General features: G+C 43.8%; 1 protein-coding gene across 1 annotated transcript in view; it reads left to right on the top strand.

The window, feature by feature from the left end:
- Positions 1-614: 614 nt before the first annotated feature.
- Positions 615-19,526, top strand: part of CYBB (cytochrome b-245 beta chain) — a 58,590-nt gene continuing 39,678 nt past the window's right edge. Inside the window, exons 1-3 of the mRNA XM_070750551.1 lie at positions 615-738; positions 2,326-2,421; positions 5,240-5,350. Coding sequence (XP_070606652.1) covers positions 694-738; positions 2,326-2,421; positions 5,240-5,350 — 252 coding nt within the window. The 5' untranslated portion in view covers positions 615-693. The remainder of the gene's footprint in view (positions 739-2,325; positions 2,422-5,239; positions 5,351-19,526) is intronic.

Raw genomic sequence — 19,526 nt, 5'->3', positions numbered from 1 at the left:
AGTATAACACTCAGATTTCAAACAATGACACCAGATCACCAATATGATTGCATCTTTTAAAAGATATAGGTGAATTGTAACAATAGATATTGTTACGTTCTCAGACTGAAGCACATAGGCTTCAGTCAGGGCCTCCATTTTTGAGGGAAAATACTGACTGCTGATTGGCTAGACTGTTGGGCAGCTCCCTATAAAATGGCTGACTTTCAGACAGAGCCTTTGCTGGATTGTAAATAGTTGCCAAATAAAGAACTGTTATTTTGAAGCCATTACTGTCTGCGTCTTCCATTCACTTATTCAGCACATATTATCCAATGACATAAATAATCATAGTCCTGAATAATATCTTGTTTTGAACAATTACATATAAATAAAAATAATCCTATAGTAAATCTGATATCACAATGCTGCAATGGGTGTTATAATATTTCTAGGACAAGCATGCTTCACATTAAAGAAATGCAGATGACAGCATTTGCAATAATTGAGATTTAATTTTTAAGTATGCATTTTAAGGAGAAAAGAATGGCATTATTCTGAACACATGGAGGTTTATCTATTGCATGCATGATGAAATAAGGAAACAGATTGTTGCAAGCTTTAGCTTGCACTTCCTTTTCTCAAGGAGAATAAAAGCACATACTATATGATAATCAAACACAGCTCAGATTCACAACGGTTCTCATTGTCATCATGGGCAACTGGGTGGAGAATGAGGGACTCTCCATATTTGTCATTGTAAGTACATTCATTGTGCATTTTGGTTTACCAGAACTAAAATCCATTTATTTTTATAAAAGCATCTTCAGCTCAAGAGTTGCAAAATCTAAAAATGCCTTCCTGTTTTGAATACATTGTAGTTTTAATATATGCAATATTTTAAGCAAGTAATATGTTATAGCTTTAAAACAATTACTTATGGAAAATTCTCAATAAAATACTACTAGGAAAAAATAGTAAATAAATATGATTTATAAAAAAATAAGTTTAGTTAAAGGGTAGTAGCAATTTATGGACTTGCAAAAGAAACTGTTATATGAGTTATATGAGTATACATTTTATTTATGCCTTTAATTGTATCATTTTTTCCCCTCTACTAGCTAGTTTTGAATATTTTTTTGAATACCAGTATGATACTAACAAGATTTTGGGGGTTTAGTATAAAACTAGGCTGGACCATAAGACCATTGTTTACTGAATTTTTTATCTAATTCATATAATTTCTAATTAAGTATTATTGTAACTATTTCCTTCAGAACTAAATAATTATGTTACCTATAGTAGTCACCTAACAAAGGCAGCTCAGATTTCCAGGTAGATTCCAAAATGTAGACTAGCTTTTTGTGCAAATTTGCAGCCTACTAAAATATAATTAAAGTGCTTTATCAGTAAGCAAACAAAGTTAATGAAATTGACAATATTAACACCCCCCTCCACCACTAAAGGTAAGATTTTAAGAAGTTTCACTTAAGTTTAAGAAATCTCATCTTCATTTAACATTGCTGTGATCAGTCTTTGAGAAAATCAGGGCATAGTAACCATCTTGCCTCTGCTACTGACATAGAGCAAGGGTCAGGGGGTTAAGTAGCAGCACCACTACTAAAAGGAGCCAGTTCTACTTTATTGCTCACAGTCAGGCTGAGGATGTGATTTGAAATTTAAAAACAGCAATGCAGTTCTAAGTGTCATCCTTTACCTAAAGACCACCCTAATTTTAAGATACTACAGGTAGTCCTTGAATCACGGCCACAATTGAAACCAAAATTTGTATTGCTAAGTAAAACATTTGTTAAGCCGCTCCGAATCTCCAGAGAGGGGCGGCATACAAATCTAATAAATAATAATAATAAATAATAAGTGAATTTGCTCATCAGAAGGTCACAAAAGCTGATCACATATCCCCAGGACACTGCAACCATCATAATTACTTGCAAAGTATTTGAATTTTGATCACATGACCATTCACATGCAACAATTATGTGAAAAACGGCCATAAGCCACTTTTTTCCGTGCTGTTGTAACTTTGAATGAGGACTAAATAAAGTGTTGTAAATTGAGGACTACTTCTATTGAAAAGTGCACACTTTGCACTTGGGGAAAGAAGCCCAGCCTGCATAGAATATAATGCAATATAATTGTATGAACCTATTTGGACTCAACTGTTGTATGTAACTGTTAAAAGAAGAATTGGTTCAAATTGGGCTGCATAGCCTTTTGATTTTTCCCAAAATCTGGGATAGAGCTTCCAGAAACCTGTTCATTAGATCTTGTAATTACAGTAAAGCTCTGAAAATAATTTTAGGCCATTATTTTTTCTTCTTTCAGCTAGTATGGCTGGGTTTAAATGTTTTCCTCTTTTGCTATTACTACTTAATATATGATAAAGGGGACCTGTACTACTATACAAGAGAACTTCTTGGGGTAAGTCCTACATCACATGTTGTTTGTTTCTATGTTTCAGTGAACTTCATCATTGTTCTAAAGTTTACTGGATATTGCTTCTAATTGCAGCTCAAAATGTGGATATCTGATTTATACAGCCAGCTCTAACTTTTCAAGGTGATCAGCTCTGGAAAACAGTACTAGTGATAGTTTCTGCAAATCCACAAGGGAAGGCAGGAAAATGACTACTTTGAATATAAGTCTTTCTCCTCAGCTTTTCTTTAGTGATGTTATAATAAAATCTGATGGCACTAGGTCATTAATGCCAGCAGTTTCTCAGGAACTCCCAGATAGCTAACCAAAATATCCATGTGTGATTTCCAGTAAAATCCATGGATTCGCATTTGAATCTATTAATTTTAAGATGCAGATAAAGATAGTTCCAGGAAGCTTATCTGAGTTCTTTCTGAATCTATAGAAAATGATACTTCAAGGTTAGTCTTCTGATCCACTCCTTTTGATATTTATTCTATATTGATGAGATCTATAGTCCTTTGGTTGTATTCATTTCCAACAATGCCTGCCCTCTGTTAAGAATCAATCAACTTCAGTGGATACCAATTTCAAGATGTGTCATCTAGAATTCCCAGAATATGTCAGGCAGCTTCAAGCACATATCTTAAAGTTGCTTAAATGGCTGGGATATTCTGGGACTTCACACATCTTAAAGTTGCTAAGGTTGAGAAATAGTGGTCTACTCTCTCATAATTTGTAGGTTACCAGCAATGCCTCATTTCCCCCCAAATTTGACAGTAAGTCTCCTTTCTTTCTGCTGTTGTCCATATGACAATGGGATTAAGAAAATGGCTGTGATTGCAGCCATTTTCTGTGCAGCTTGCAGAGGCCCAATTAAGCCTTTTATTTTTTTCTTTGATTTGGGAAAAAATCTTGAAGTTAAAACTCTTCTCAGTAATGCTGGCATAGGCAAAATACTTTTCCTTGCTTCTTTTAGCAAGAGATAAACTACCTAGGGGGAGCAAAGTTAAGCCCAGTCCCAGGCAGTGATTCTGATCAGAAACATTAACAGATTTAACTTTTCCCAAGAAATTATTTTTATTACTTCCTGTGCTATTAATTTTAACAGACCATTAGCCTGGCTTTTTTTTTTTTTACTACAAATACACCGGGAAGAAATAATATAGTATAATTATTATGCTCAGAGTGAAAATCTAGATACATATATAGAATATTCCTCCCTGATAAAATGTTAATAACTTTTTTCTGAAATGTTGCAACTTTATTTCAGTTTGACTGTTACAAAATGCAGCTGTCTATTAAGCAACCTTAGAAGTCTCTGTTCAAGCCCATTTCCCTTTTTTTGTCCTTCCGCTTTATCAACGGTCAACTGTCAAGCAAACCAAATATAACACTCCTCTATGTCTAAAAGTAATCCTTTTAGGATTATAGCCCTAAACCACTGGAAGTTCTGTTACATCTATTACAAAGCAGAAAAAACAATGTGTGATGCATCAGGATTCATTTGTCTCCCCCCCCCTTCCCCCACCAAGAACCTGGCATCAGCCACTACTGGAAGGAGAGGGTAGTCTTCCGTAAAATACAGTATTCTTAAATGTTGCTTAAGAGTATTGCCCCATCCAGAACCTGATTCTTCTTGCTTTATGCAGGAATTGGAAGCAGAGTTTGAACAAGAAGGGAAATAGTAACAGTAGTACCTTACAAATTCATCTTGTTTAGTACTATCCAGCTAGGTAGGTATAGAATAATGCAGGCAGGGTATCCAACCTTGGCAAATTGTAGACCTCAACTCCCAGAATTCCTCAGCCAGGTTGGACATTCCTGCTGCAGAAAAAAATAGTTATTTCTCCCTTTTTCAGCCTAAAAGCAAATGAAAGTGTCTCAAGATGCTGAAGGGAAACTTAATTCTAAAAATTACCACAATCAATAAGCAAATGTAACTGTCAAGAGAGTTTCACTGAAAATAACAAACCAATGGTCAGGAGAGGAGGGCAATATACAATAGTTAGAGTCTCAGGAGAAACCCCGCCCCTTGTTCCTCTTAAAATATCTTTCTTCCCAAATTGTGTTTAAGCAATGCTATGGCGTTCTTTTCCTCCATGCTCCATCTTTTGATAACCTTTCTTCTGGGCAAGATGGTCATCCATAGGCTCACTTAAAATAAGCTGAGGGTTCGTCATCTGAAATGGTCTTGCCTCCATAGAAGCTTTGAATTTAAATAATGTCACTGTCTCTTGGAACCATACTGTGACTTTCAGTTAGCGTCAGTTAATCTATGTTATACCAACAATGCAAAGTTCCTTGGTGTACATTAATTTGCAGTTAGTGTTTGTTTCAAACTTAATCCTATTTTTCTTCCCATTCATATATACACTGCTCAAAAAAATTAAAGGGAATATTTAAACAACACAATATAACTCCAAGTAAATCAAACTTCTGTGAAATCAAACTGTCCACTTAGGAAGCAATCAATTTTACTTGCTGTTGTGCACATTCAACTTTGTACAGAATAAAATATTCAATGAGAATATTTCATTCATTCAGATCTAGGATGTGTTATTTGAGTGTTCCCTTTATTTTTTTGAGCAGTATATAAGGTAATAGGTTTTTGTAAATGGCACTCCAGAAGCTCATGACTTTTCAGATGTTGCTAAACTATAATTCCCAGCATTCCTTTCTAATAATCATATTGGCCAGGTCTTCTGAGAATGGAGACATCAACAGTCCCTGTATAATTTAATGTTGATTCTCCCTAGAGCCTTTCATTGTATCCTTAAATGATATTGTTTGATTAATTATGATCCCATTGTCTGATGTTTAGCCTTTTTTGGCATTGGCCCGGGGACCTGCAGCATGTCTGAATTTCAATTGCCTATTAATTCTGCTTCCTGTCTGTAGAAATCTACTTTCCTTTCTCAGAGGCTCAAGTGCAGTAAGTATTTACTATTTTTAATAAAATAATAATAATCATTTTAAGCAAACAAGAGTTGTTTTCTGTTCTTTTAATCTTGTAGGTTGCTTACTATTAATATAAATGTGTTAATGTATGAACTTTTTCTGAGCATGGTGTTCTGATTTTTTTGAATAGCTAAAATATGAGACTATTCAGAGTAGAGTCATTCATTGAAAAGGACTCTTGTGCCCACCTAGTTACTGACTGGGTCAAACAGTATATAAGCAGGGATGGGCTGCTGCCAGGACCGGAGGGGGGGAACGCAGTGGGGTAGTGAAAATGGAGCTCCACCCCAGAGCATTCAATTTGCACTGAAAGATGTTGAAAGAAAATTCAAGGTGTCCTGCGTAAGCCACACCCACAGTGTGGTAGTAAAATTTTGGTAGCCCTTCACTGCATATAAGCCAGGCTTTTCTTAATCAATGTGATAAATCAACTATAAAGACATAAATGGAGCCGGGGTGGCACAGCAGGTAAAGTGCTATACTGCAGGCCACTGAAGCTGACTGTAGATCTGAAGGTCAGCGGTTCAAATCTCATCACCGGCTCAAGGTTGACTCAGCCTTCCATCCTTCCGTGGTGGATAAAATGAGGACCCGGATTGTGGGGGCAATATGCTGGCTCTGTTAAAAAGTGCTATTGCTAACATGTTGTAAGCCGCCCTGAGTCTAAGTAGAAGGGTGGGATAAAAATCGAATAAATAAATAAATAAAAATAAATAAAACCAAACCATAAATTGGTTTGTTCATGCATACTAAGCTATGGTTTGTATGCTGAACAATTCATAAACTAGTTTCAGTCTTAAATACAAGCAGTATGATCAGACTTAAAAAGCTATTTCTGATTTGTTTTTCCAACTTTTAAAAGTATTATTTCATAGCTCATTGATTGCAAGGGACTGGCCCTAATTTAAAATTATCCAAAACCAAACATTGAGTTCAATTGAATGTTGGAAGAGCTTCTATGGGATAGCTATTGGAGAAGAAAGAGAAAGAGAAACAAGATATACCAATCTTCTAATGTAAATAAATTAACATTTCACAAATTAGGATCTATACTGTCTCAATGAATTTCAAGTTAGATGCCATATTTAAGTGTTTGGGGAAAAGACTGAAGAAAAAATTGATAAAATGGATAATTTTGTAAAGCTGCTAAAGTTACAAAACAAATCTGTGGAGAAATAAACTAATGACAGAATGGGCATCTTAGAGAATAAATAAAGAATTGTGAAAACAGAATTTGAAAGAGGAATGGATAATTAGGTTCTGCTGGAGTTTAGAGAAAAATATTTTATTTGAGATTTAGAGTCATTCCAGAAATTTTAGGAGAATTTTAGGACAATATTTAGGCACTGTACCTGAGGATTGGAGGGAGGCAAATGTAACCCCAATCTTCAAGAAAGGATCTAGAGGTGATCTAGGAAATTATAGACCAGTCAGTTTAACCTGTTGCAGGCAAAGTAATGGAAAACATTATTAAAGATAAAATTACTGGGCCCATAGAAGAACAGGCACTGCTGAAAGAAAATCAACATGGTTTCTGCAAAGGCAACATGGTTTCCTCAAAGTTACTAACGTTAGAATTCTTTGAGGGTATAAATAAACCCATAGATTAGGGGGACCTAGTTGATACTGTATTTGCGGTGGACGCGGAGTAAGCACACGGACACAGAAGTGGGATTTATGGATACATTTATTAATAACTTAGGACCTGCAGAGGTAAATGAAAGGGAGTGGAGCTACCATTCAAAACCTTTCTGAGCAATTATCTGTCGAAAGCCCCCTGCTGAGCAAGGGAGGGTCCCCTTGAACTTGAACTTGACCCTCTCCTGCTCCATGCAACGCACTTGTGTGTGGGGAGGCTCACCTACCCAGTCTGTCATGTCTGAGCATGTGGTGGGTGAGCCCCAAAGGCATCTTGCCTCCATATCCAGGCCGCCCTTGCCTTGTAACCATTGCGGGGAGTGGCCCGTCACCTTCCAAAAGGTGCCCAAACGAGATTACACAGTTGCTGTTATTTCCAATTTTCCACCCCTTACTGCCACAGCAGGGGACGGGTCATGATCAGTGAGCCTCCCCTGCTCCCCCCTGCACCCATGCACCTCTGTAGGTCCAAGACTGGGTGCCAGACACACACCCTGGAGCCACTTAAAGGCCTCATCCCAGCTTGGAGGTGTCATTGTCCAAACGCCATCCACAAAATGCACCCATCCAAAATGGTCCCACCATGGGCCCACCTTATGTGCCTGGGAGCCCCCACTGCATCACCAACTTGGCTCCCATCATTATATTCATGTAGCCCACCTATGGGCCCAAAAACAAAAGAGGGCCCCCACTGTGTCCAACTTGGTTCCTCCTGTCACAGGCTCTCATTGTCCTGCACCCACAGTGTCATCCCGCGAGGGCCGCCCATGCGCACCCCACGCTTTGGGGGTGCTATACCGGGGGACCTCCCCTACTTTACATCGCCAGGCTCACTGTTCCTTTTCATTTGCCCAGGGGGGCACCCCCCACTTTCACACCCAGGTACATACATCTGTTCCAAAGGCATCCTCCCATGAGGGTAGCCCTGGCACACCCTGAAACTTCAAGGGTGCTATACTGGGGGACACCCCTACTTTATGTCACCAGGCTCACTGTTCCTTTTCATTCTCCCGGGGGGGGGCACTTTAACAGCCAGGTACATACATCTGTTCCAAAGGCATGCTCCTACGAGCGTAGCCCCAGCACACCCCGAAACTTTGGGGGTGTTATACTGCCCCTCCTGCTTTACATCACAGGCTCACTGTTTCCTTCACTTTCCAGGGGGGAGGACCCCCCACTTTAATAGCCAGGTACATAATCTGTTCCAAAGGCATTCTCCCATGAGGGCAGCCACAGCACACCTGAAACTTTGGGGGGGGGGTTAGTTACAAACCAGAGGTCTCCCCCTGCTGCACATCACCGTCTTAGAGACTTCTCTCTGGGCAACCCAGAGCACTCCATAGAGTGTGCCCACATGGAGCCCCACGCATCTAGGGGCTCCATTCCAGGATGAGGGGGGGACCCATTACTTCACAGTCAGTTTCCTTGCCCATACTGCTCACACCTTACCACACAAGGAGGCCACAATCTTGCACCACGAGAGGGGGGGACTCCCCGTGCTCCACCATCAGGCTCCAATGGGCCCTTCTCATTGCTGCCCCGTATAAAGGGCCAACTATATACTCACAGGCCCCAACAAGCCGTGCGGTACCCAGCGCTGTTCCCCATTTGCTGCTGGCCGAGCCTTATTGGGTACCACCCATTAGCCACTGTTTTGGCCACCTACCTCCTCCTGGGTGAACTTTTGGATTCTGCCAGCTCTTAAAACTATGCCTCCTTCCTGGCTGGACACTCCAGCCCATCACCATTGGCACCCATGTCGCTGCACCGTTGACCCACCCAGGAGACCTAAAATAAAACAAATCGAACAGTTAACTTATGAATGCCTCAAAATCTCACCCAGGTGGCCCTTGATATTAGGGGGGGGGAATGGCTAAAGGCAAACAACAGGCACACCCAGAAAAAACTCACCAATCACCGATCATATAGCAATACCCCCCCTCGACTTACGAATGTATAAAGGGCAACACGATTTCGCAAGCTCACATATCCGTGTGTGTGTGTTTGTGTATGTGTGTGTATGGTGCCTCAGCTGCCATCGACCAGAGAGAGGGAGGGCAGCAACCCCCCAGCCCATAACATTGCTTTTGACTGACAATGCGGAATCTACGGTGCCTCGGACCTCCATGCCCATAAGGGGCATGATAGTAAAATATATGTGTGGGTGAAGCAGTATAGCCGCTTCCACCCAAGAGCAATCATCAGGGTCCCCCTCCACCCATTGCACCTTGTATTGGACGCAAGCGTCCACCCAACGGGAATCCAAAATGGCATGTACCATAGCCTCAGGGAGATGGTCACGAACACACAGGGCAGGAAACACGGGAATGTTGGGACGGAGCGGACAATCGGGAGGGACAGGGACTAACAGCGAACGGTGAAACACAGGGTGGACCCGCAAGTTGGCCGGCAAGGTGAGCCGATAGGCCACTGGATTGATCACCCTTTCAATGGGAAAAGGGCCCAGGAACCGTGGATCTAATTTGTGTCTGGGTAATTCAGAGGCTATGTATTTCGTGGACAGCCACACCTGATCCCCCACCACCAAGGGGGGCACATCCCGTCTGGAGTGGTCAGCCACTCTCTTATAGTCCTCCTTGGCCTTATTCAAGTACCTCTTCACCATCTCGTGGACTGCCTGCAGCTCCGAGAGGAAGTCCTCGGCAGCAGGCACCGGGGAATCTAGGAGGGTCAAGGGAAAGAAGTGAGGATGGAAGCCATAATTGGCGAAAAAGGGCGTGAGTCGGGTCGAGGAGTGGCGGGAGTTGTTAAAAGCAAACTCCGCTACAGGGAGGAACCTGGACCAATCAGTCTGGCGATCCGCCACTACACACCTCAGGTATTGCTCCAGTATCCCTATGACCTTTTCTGTGCCTCCATCGGTCTGGGGGTGCTGCGTCGATGCAAGGCACACAGACACATTCAGGGCCGACATCAATTCCCGCCAGAACCGGGCTGTGAATTGTGTTCCCCTGTCAGAGACCACCTGATCCGGAAGCCCATGTAACCTAAACACGTGGCTGATAAACATTTGGGCCGTGAGTTGGGCAGTGGGCACCCTAGTGCAAGGTACAAAATGAACCATCTTGGTGAGCATGTCCATCACCACCATGACTACCGTGAAGCGAGCTGAGGAAGGCAAATGGGTCACAAAGTCAATGGACACGGCACCCCAGGGTCTCTCAGTCATGGGCAAAGGTTGCCGTAATCCTGGCGGGGCTCCAGTCACCCCCTTGGCCGTACGACACCAGACACAGGTGGCCACATAGGAACGCACATCATCTTGGATGCGTGGCCACCAGAATGTCCGAGTGACCAGCTCTAATGTTTTGAACAGGCCAAAATGCCCCGCCACTGGACAGTCATGACACTGGGCCATAATCAGGCCCCTCACTGGGCCAGCAGGAACATACAGCTGCCCCCGGTACCGGAGCAGACCGTCTTGGAATGTCCAGGGGGAATTGGGTGTTAACTCTCGCACCCTCTGCACTACAAACCTATCCTCCCGCTGCGCCTCCCGTAAATGGCGACGCAAGTCCACTGGGTCCTGGGTCGCAGCCAAAGCTGCAGGGGGTAGAACCATCTGCAGAGGAGCCGGCTCCTTTGGGTGCGTGTACTCCGGCTTGCGAGACAAGGCGTCCGCTCGAGGGTTCTGGGCGCTGGGAGTGTACCTGATGCGGAAATTGAACCGTGCAAAAAAGAAGGACCAGCGGATCTGTCTCTGGTTAAATTTCTGAGCCGTCTGAAGATACTCGAGGTTCCGGTGGTCCGTCCGTACCTCAATCTGGTGACGGGTCCCCTCCAGGTAATGCCGCCAATGCTCAAAGGCGGCCTTCACCGCTAAGAGTTCCTTCTCCCAAATAGTATAATTTCTCTCCGAGGGAGACAATTTGCGGGAGAAGTAGGCACACAGAAACAGCATGTCACTGGGACGATGGGCTTGGAGGAGCACTGTGCCAACCGCTACATCCGAGGCGTCTGTTTCCAACACAAATGGCCGCGTGGGATCAGGATGGCGCAGAAGCGGTTCCGCCATGAACGCTGCTTTCAGGGCCTCAAAAGCCCGCTGTTCCACCTCCCCCCAACCAACGGGACTTGTTTTTATAACAACCAAGTCAAGGGCGTGGTTAACGTGGCATGCCCCGGAATAAAAGCCCGATAGTAGTTTGCAAAACCCAAAAGACGTTGTACGTCTTTCACCCGTCGTGGAGGTTGCCAAGACTGAAGTGCGGCCACTTTGCCCGGGTCCATGAAAATGCCACCTGGAGACAAAATGTCCCCAAGGAATTCAACGGTAGTCTGGAAGAATTGGCACTTCTCCAGCTTGGCATACAAATGCTGCTCCTGCAACCGGAGCAGGACCCGGCGCAAATGGTCCAAGTGCAAGGCATGGTTCGGGGAATACATTAAAATGTCATCAAGGTAAATCACAATGAAATGGTCCAACATGTCCCGGAACACATCATTCATTAGATGTTGAAACACGGCCGGGGCGTTGGTGAGGCCAAAGGGCATCACGGTGTATTCAAAGTGGCCATAATGCGTGCCGAACGCTGTCTTCCACTCATCCCCGGCCCGCATCCGGACCAAATTGTACGCACTGCGCAAATCAATTTTGGTGAACACCGTTGCCGTCCGCAACCGGTCCATGAGTTCAGGTATCAAGGGCAAGGGGTACCTATTCCGCAACGTGATGGCGTTAAGGCACCGATAGTCACAGCAGAGGCGAAGATCGCCCGTTTTCTTTTTCACGAACAAAACAGGGGCAGACAAAGGGGACTTGGATGGCCGAATAAATCCCTTGGCCAAATTCTTCTCAACAAACTCCTTGAGGGCCACAAGCTCCGGCTCTGACATGGAGTACAATCGACCAGCTGGGAGCTTGGCATCAGGGATCAGGTCTATGGCACAGTCGTACGTCCGATGCGGTGGTAGCCGATCCGCCTCCTTCTCATTAAAAACATCGGCGAACTCCTCGAGGCAACGGGGTAACTGGATCGTGGGAACCACTGGGCCGTGGGCTGCGCACACATGTCGGTGGTGGTCCACACACTGCAAACTGGAGAATGTTACCAGGTTCTGGGACCACACCACATGCGGGTCATGCGCACACAGCCACGACAACCCCAGCACGAGAGGAAAATGAAGCCCCTTGGTGACATAAAACTGCAGGGCCTCCTCATGAGTTCCGATGCACATCCGCACCGGCAGGGTCTGGAAACGGATGGGACCAGCCAGCAACACCCACCCATCGATGGTCTCCATGGTTAACGGTGGGATGACAGGACAAAGGGGCAAGGAATGGCGGTGGGCAAAGGCTTCGTCCAAGAAATTCGTCATCACCCCCAAATCCACGAGGGCCAACGCAGGATAAGTCTGAGTCTGTTGAGCAATATGCAGAGTCACAGCGAGCATCAGGTATCGAAACGGTCTGGAGTCGGTAGCCATGGAATCAGGAGAAAGTGGGATCCCCGCCCGACCTAGTGTTGCCACCAAGCTGGGCCTCCCTCGTTTCCCGACCGTTCCGGTGACTGAGGACGTCCAGACAAAGGCCCCGCCATCAGAGAGTTCATGACAGGGACAGGGACACAAAAGGTTGTCTCCTGGAACTGCACGGGGGACGCCATTGGAAGCACGGGAGAGCTGGAGGGTACTGGAACGGCGGCAGCCACCGTGCTCCGCCTCTTGTGGGGACAAACCACAGCAAAATGTCCCGGGGCCCCGCAATAAAAACACAACCCGGCCGCCCGCCGACGCCCCCATTCATCCGGGGTCTGACGGGGTTGTGTGTAACTCACGTCCATCGGCTCCCCAGTGGCAACACGATCCATCAGGCATGGAGGCAGCGCTGGTTGAAAGCGTCGGGGTGCAGGGGCCGGAGCCGGGGTGCCTACGGTCGACAACCCCCGCCGCAGAACAGGTGTTGGTGGGATGCCTGATGCACGGGGGTTGGACCGTCCCGCTCGACGGACTTCCCTGGCCAACAGCCTGGCCTCTATTGCCAATCAATGCCACTCGAAAGCATCTAGAGTGCCAGGCAGCACCTCATGCACCAGTTCATCCAACATAGTGTCCGATAGTCCATCCTGAAAGGCCTCGATCAGGGCAGCCTCATTCCACTGGACTTGCCCAGCCAGAGACCGAAAGTCAGCCATGTAGTCTGCCAGGGGGCGCAAACCCTGGCGCAGTTGCTTCAGCGCCCGTGTGGCCGTCTGCTCCTGCACCGGGTCCGCAAATTGGTGATGCAGCTGGTCACAGAAAGCAGCAAAGTTCTGAAGTAGCGGATCATCCCGAGCCAGGTAAGGCGCCACCCACGATGCTGCAGGGCCAGCCAACAAGCTACAAAGAAACGCCACCTTGTGGTCATCTCCCGGGAAGTGCATCATCTGGGCATTTATAAACAGCTGCACTTGGCTCTGGAACGCAGAAAACAGCCGCCGGTCCCCCCAGAACTTTTCCGGCATCGCCATGAAACATTTCCTCCTGGGCAAAGGCGCTGGAGGAGGTACCACAGGGGGCGCCTGGGGTGGGGCCGGCTGGGACAAATTCTCCACCTGGCGTTGTAAAACCAGGACCGTCTGGGTCAACTGTGCAATGTCCCTTCGCAACTCATCAAACACAGCCTGCATGTCAGCTGCAGAAACGGCCATGGTAAAAGGCAAAAACAGGAACCCAAAAAGCAAAAAATGCCAAACAAGGAACCAGCAGCAGAGAGCAGGAAGAATAAATAAACAAACCACCACTCCAAACTGTGAACCAGGTGTCTGGTGGTTGGTGGAGAGTTATACTGTTCTGTCTGGGTTCCCCCCAGACGCCAACACCAACTAAAAAGAGTAGCCAGACACACTGGTAAAAAGCAAAGGCAATTTATATATTTGAAAGCAAACACAGGTAACAAAAACTGTTCTTACAGACAGGAACGTTATGAAGCTTCACAGAGGTTTCACGACGGCCAGGCAATAAAACAGGATTCTTGCTGGCAAAAACAACACTGGAGGTAATAAAACCCACGCCTCCCCCAAGTCTTCAGCCTTCGAAGCCACAAGCCAGGATCAGAGACGCCAAGAATCGAAGCAAGGTCACAGGACCCCCAATTGATAACTCTCCACAATACAGTAAGGGCGGGCCTGCCTTTTCAACCCTGCTGAGGAGAACCACAGCCAAACCCAGCTGTTACCAATTCAGGGATGAAAATACCTTGCTAATTGGCCCCTTCTTTGGGCTGCCCGTCTCTGCCTCATATCTATGATAGCCTGGGTGTCTTCATCTAATGAATCCAGGCTACTCGCTAGGGAGAGCCCCCCCCCCGGGGGTCTCAGGCTGCTCTCCCTCCTCCTCTTCCTCTTCTGCCTGGTCCTTCCCCTCCTGTTCATCGTCCTCCCCCTCTGAGCATGGATCCGGCAGAGTTCCAGCTGTTCCCTGAGGAGCCTCAGGCTGAATCACAACAAGTATAAGATTAGTAGACATAGTGCAGGTGCTCCCAACAGAGGGAGGCACAGCCCGACCATTGAACAAAAAGCCATCTACCAGTGGAAGGGGGGGTATGGCTTGTGTTGAGATAAGTTATACAAACCCGGACTCCCACCTGCCTATGGCTGGTGTGTTTTCAGAAACCACTGGGAACAGGAAACTATGACCAATATAATACATTACCGTTAAGCTGTACAAGCAAACATACAGTGACCGAAATGGTGCTTATGTGTCCACCTTGCCGCAGATGTACAGACACTTGGCGCCCCACAGCCAGTGACAATGCGGTATGACATGAGCATGTACCCATGGATTCACAAAAATTGTGAGTTCACGTAAGCTTCTGGAGAAAATGGACATCCCCAGCGTGTTGTCAGGAGAGCTTGGGAAGAAAACTACTAGAAGAAGCAAACTTGCATGGAATGAGAGCAGTGAAAGAATAATGGCCCCATGAGCACCTGCCGATATACTGAATGTACCCCAGAACGAGTGATGGGTCCACCTATGGCTGGATTTTAAAATGAAAACGTGATTCCTCGATTTTGGGGGGAATTTAGGGCAAAATAGGAAGCTTTTGGAATGGTAATTTTTGGGGGAATTTAGGGCAAGATAGGAAGCTTTTAGAGGGGTGATTTTAGCAGCGAGATGGGGCGAAGGAAGCGGCAGGCTTGGGGGGATTTTTGCAGCAGGATGGGGTAGCTGAGGGGAGCAGAGGAAGCGGAGGGCTAGAGGGGAAAATGGCAAGGGAATGGCGCAGATCCAGCATTCCCCGCCTCAGGTGCAAGCAAAAAAGGGCAGGGAATTCTGGCGCCTCAGGTGCAAAAAAATGGGAAATCCCAGCAGTGACAGTCACAAGGCAGGGGAATACCTTCGGCAGTCAGAGAACACAGGCACAGTAAGAGAGCCCAAGGACCTGGGCTCAGGTTCATAAGATGGAAAGGGTTTTTAAGACGAGGCAAAGAAATCTTAAACACCGGATTCATATCTTGAAAAGTTCGTATTACGACGGGTTCGTAAGCTTAGGCATCACTGTATATTACTTGCTTGCGCCTTGGTACCCTCACTTTTTTCTCTTATTATTTTCTCTAACTCTATTTCCTCCCTAAATAGTGCTTCTTTATTCTCCCTTTCATTCAGATATTTACATATTGTGCTTGTTTGTAGCCATCTTCCCTTACCTAACCACCATTCTATATCATTTCTACTTGGCCTCCCATCCTTCTCATATAACTGTTCTATCTTAATTATCTCTCTTCCCTTCAACTCTCCTATAACCCCATTTAAATTTGTTTCATTATCTCTATTTATTACATATAGCGATGACAGTTTTGATTTATATAATCTTATTTTCCCCTGCCATTTTTTCCAAATTTCCACAGTCCCTTTCATGGGACCTATTAATTTATCTAAGTAGCTCCTATTCCACATTATAAAAATTAATTCTCTATTCTTCATCCCGTTTATCTGTTTTTCCAATTTCATACATTTATTTTCAAATAATTGCAGCTCCGTTAATCTTTCAATTTGAAATGCTTCCCTATACAACTCCAAACAAGGAATTCCCCTTCCATACTCTTTTTCATTCGCTATTAACCACTTTTTCCTTATTCTTGGTCTCTTATCTTCTTCAACCCAATAATTAAGTTTTTTATCCCACTCTCTAAACTTGGATGCTAATAGACCCCCTGACAATACCTGAAACAGGTACATCATTTTGGGAACTATCATCATTTTCAAGGCTCTTATTTTAGAGATTCTCCTTAGCTTTTTCTCTTTCCAGCTCCTCATCTGTTTCAACATTTTCCTCCATATTAATCTATAATTCATCTCCTTGATTTTTGCTGGGTTTCTCAATAACCAAATTCCCAAATGTTTAATTTTCCTTAATCCTAACTTCAACCCTGATTCTTTCCTAATTTCTATCTGCTCTCTCGGACCTATATTTAAACACATAATCTCTGATTTTTCCCTATTGACCGACAACCCTGATTCCTGTTTAAAGTCTTGAAAAAAATTTCTTATACCTTTAATCATCTCCATATAGGTCAATATAATTGCATCATCTGCAAATAGGTTTAGTTTCATTTCTAATTCCCCTATTTTATATCCTACCCAAGTATTATCTTATCTTATCTTATTAGCTAATGTCTCTATTGCTATTACAAATAACATTGGAGAAAAAGGACATCCCTGCTTGGTGCTATTTTGTATTTTAATTCTCTGCATTCTTTGTCCATTCACCCTCATATACGCTTCATTCCCTTTATAAATCTCTTTTATAATTTCACAAAATTTGTTCCCCGTATTTCATTCCTTACATAGTTTGTATAAATAGCTATGGCTAACTTTATCAAAAGCTTTATAAACATCTAATTTCAAAATTCTCTATTTCCTTTTAGTAACGTTAGCATGGTATATCACATTTATTACATTTCTAATTGGTTCACTTATCTTCCTACCCTTCACAAATCCATATTGATCCTCTTCAATTATTTTTGGTAAATATTTTTGAGTGTATTTGCCAATATCTTCATAAATATTTTATAATCTTGATTTGCCAAGCTGATAGGACGGTAGGACCCAGGCTCTCTTAAATCTCGATCAATCTTCGGGATGGTAACAATCTCTGAAAGCTTCCATGTCTGCAGGATATCATGAGTTAACAATATATTATTAAACAATTTTCCCAAATGTGGCAACAGTTCATTCATATAATTTTTATAAAATTCTCCTTTAAACCCATCCCGGCCTGGTGCTTTGGCTTGTTTTAACCCCTTAATTACTCTAGCAATTTCATCTTGCGTAATTTCTGCATTCAATATTTGTTTATCTTCTTCACTTACTATTTTCCCAACGTTAAGGACTCCTATATTTACCTGCTCCTCTTTATACTCATAATATTTTCTCATTATCTTCTCTAGCTGCTCTTTACCATATCTAACCTCTCCACTGGGGTCTCTCAGTGCTAATATACATGATTTTTCTTTCTTCTTCTTCTTCAAATATCTTGCCATTTGTTGCATTGATGTGGTCCCCCAGCTCAATATTTTTTGTGGCATCATCAGTCTCACCTTATTCCATTGGATCTCATCATACACCATCAATTGTTTCCTTTTCCATTTCAATAGACTATTGCAATTCCTACTCTTAGTTAATCTCAGCTGCTCTTGTATCAAATCTATTTCCCTTATCTTCGTTTCCCTTTCTCTACCCCACCTCTTCTGATATCTACTTGCATACATATACATTGTCCCCTCATATAAGCCTTACATGCATCCCACACAATTTATCTTTATCTTGTTCACTAGCAGTTACAACTGCATTATATCTCCAAATTCTTTGATTACATTCCTGACCTATTTCCAATTCTGCCAGTAGTGGGGCATGATCTGACAACCAAATACTTTTAATATCTACTTTTTAAACTTGTATATTGCCCACCCTGTTCATTAATATATAGTCAATGCAACTAAATGTATGATATCTTGCTGAATAATAAGTACCTCTGTTTGGTATATCTGCATGGAGATCCACCATATTAAGTCTATTTAAATGTAACATCCTACTATTTGTTAATTGCACATTGAAATCTCCTGCCAAAAACGTTGTGCCCTTCATAAATTTATCCAACTTCCTCTTTGTATTTGTTATAAATTGTTTTGTTTTCGCATTTGGGGCATACATTGCCGCCAGTGTCAACTTCTTTTGATTAATTTTCCCTTTAACAAACAACCACCTCCCTTCTCTATCTTTCTGAACTCCAACCTCTTCAAATAACACCCTCTGATGAATAAGAATCGCCGTACCTCTACTATTTTGCATTCCTTGAGATTCATATACCCATTTCCAATTTCTATCATTAATCAATTTATCCCTTCCTCCCCGTCGTTTATGTGTTTCTGTCAAAATCATAATATCAACCTTATTTTGCTTAGCCAACCTCAATATCCTGTAACATTTCAAATCTGATCCCAAACCATTCACATTTAAAACCATTATAGTACACTCACTCATAATATACAAGAATAACCCTTTTCCCCTCTTGTTTTGCTCTTGGTTTACTTATTTCCCCCTTTCTCATGCCAGTCACCCCCCCCAAAGTGCTTCCCCCCCATGCTCCCCCACCAAAAAGGGGAAGGACAAGGAAAACCCTTGTCCAGTCATGAGGCACTTCTCCTGATTGCATTCCCATGCTGCTGAGCTCCACTTGCAACAACTAATTAGAGAGAAAAATTCCCCTCCCACCCTCCCTTATCCATTTGAATAATACCTTCTTTTACTTTTTTTTACTTATTTTACCTTTTCCCCTTCTCCCCCCAACAAGAATAAAAATTAACACTAAATTCCAAAAACATCTGCAAGGGGGATGGCAGAATCAGTTTCAACTCTTCACTTCTTCACTTTCTTCTCACGCTGGGCTCTTGTTTTTCTCTGCTCCCTTCTGATGGCCTCCACCTGCCCTGCTAACTCCCTCAGCTGCTCCTCTGCCTTTCCTCCTCGTCTGGGGTACTGTGACCACTGAAATAATCTTCTCCTCCTTCTACTCCTTTTGGCTCTCCAACTGCTCCGCTCTCCCCTCCTTCTGCTTCTTGTGCTTCGCTTTCTCCAAACTGAATACCCAGTTGATTCAATAGTGCCTTTCCCTCCTCCAATGATCATGCTCTAAACATCTTATTTTCTTGGAACACCAAGATGGCAGCTGTAAAACCCCAGGTAAACTTTTTTCCACTTTGATATAGATGGCTTGAAATTGGGCATAAGGCAGCTTTCGCTCTCAATGTTTCCCAGGAGAGATCTCTAAGAACTCTTATCTCGTTTCCATCTTGCTTAAGGCTGGCACAGCTTTTCAAATACTTGTAGATAATATCAGTTTTTTTTCTCACTGGCCAAGGCCATAACAATGTCTCTTTACCTCTCCCAGTTTCTATGTGGAATGCCCCAAAGAACACGTAAAATGTCATCAAAATCAACCTGGGTACCCTGAGCTTTCATCCAACCAAGGATTGCTTCAGCTAATTTCGAGCCTGGAGCAAAATCTGGTC

Source organism: Erythrolamprus reginae, chromosome 4, assembly GCF_031021105.1.
Source record: "Erythrolamprus reginae isolate rEryReg1 chromosome 4, rEryReg1.hap1, whole genome shotgun sequence".
Taxonomy (NCBI): domain Eukaryota; kingdom Metazoa; phylum Chordata; class Lepidosauria; order Squamata; family Dipsadidae; genus Erythrolamprus; species Erythrolamprus reginae.
This window is presented reverse-complemented; position numbering and strand designations above follow the sequence as displayed.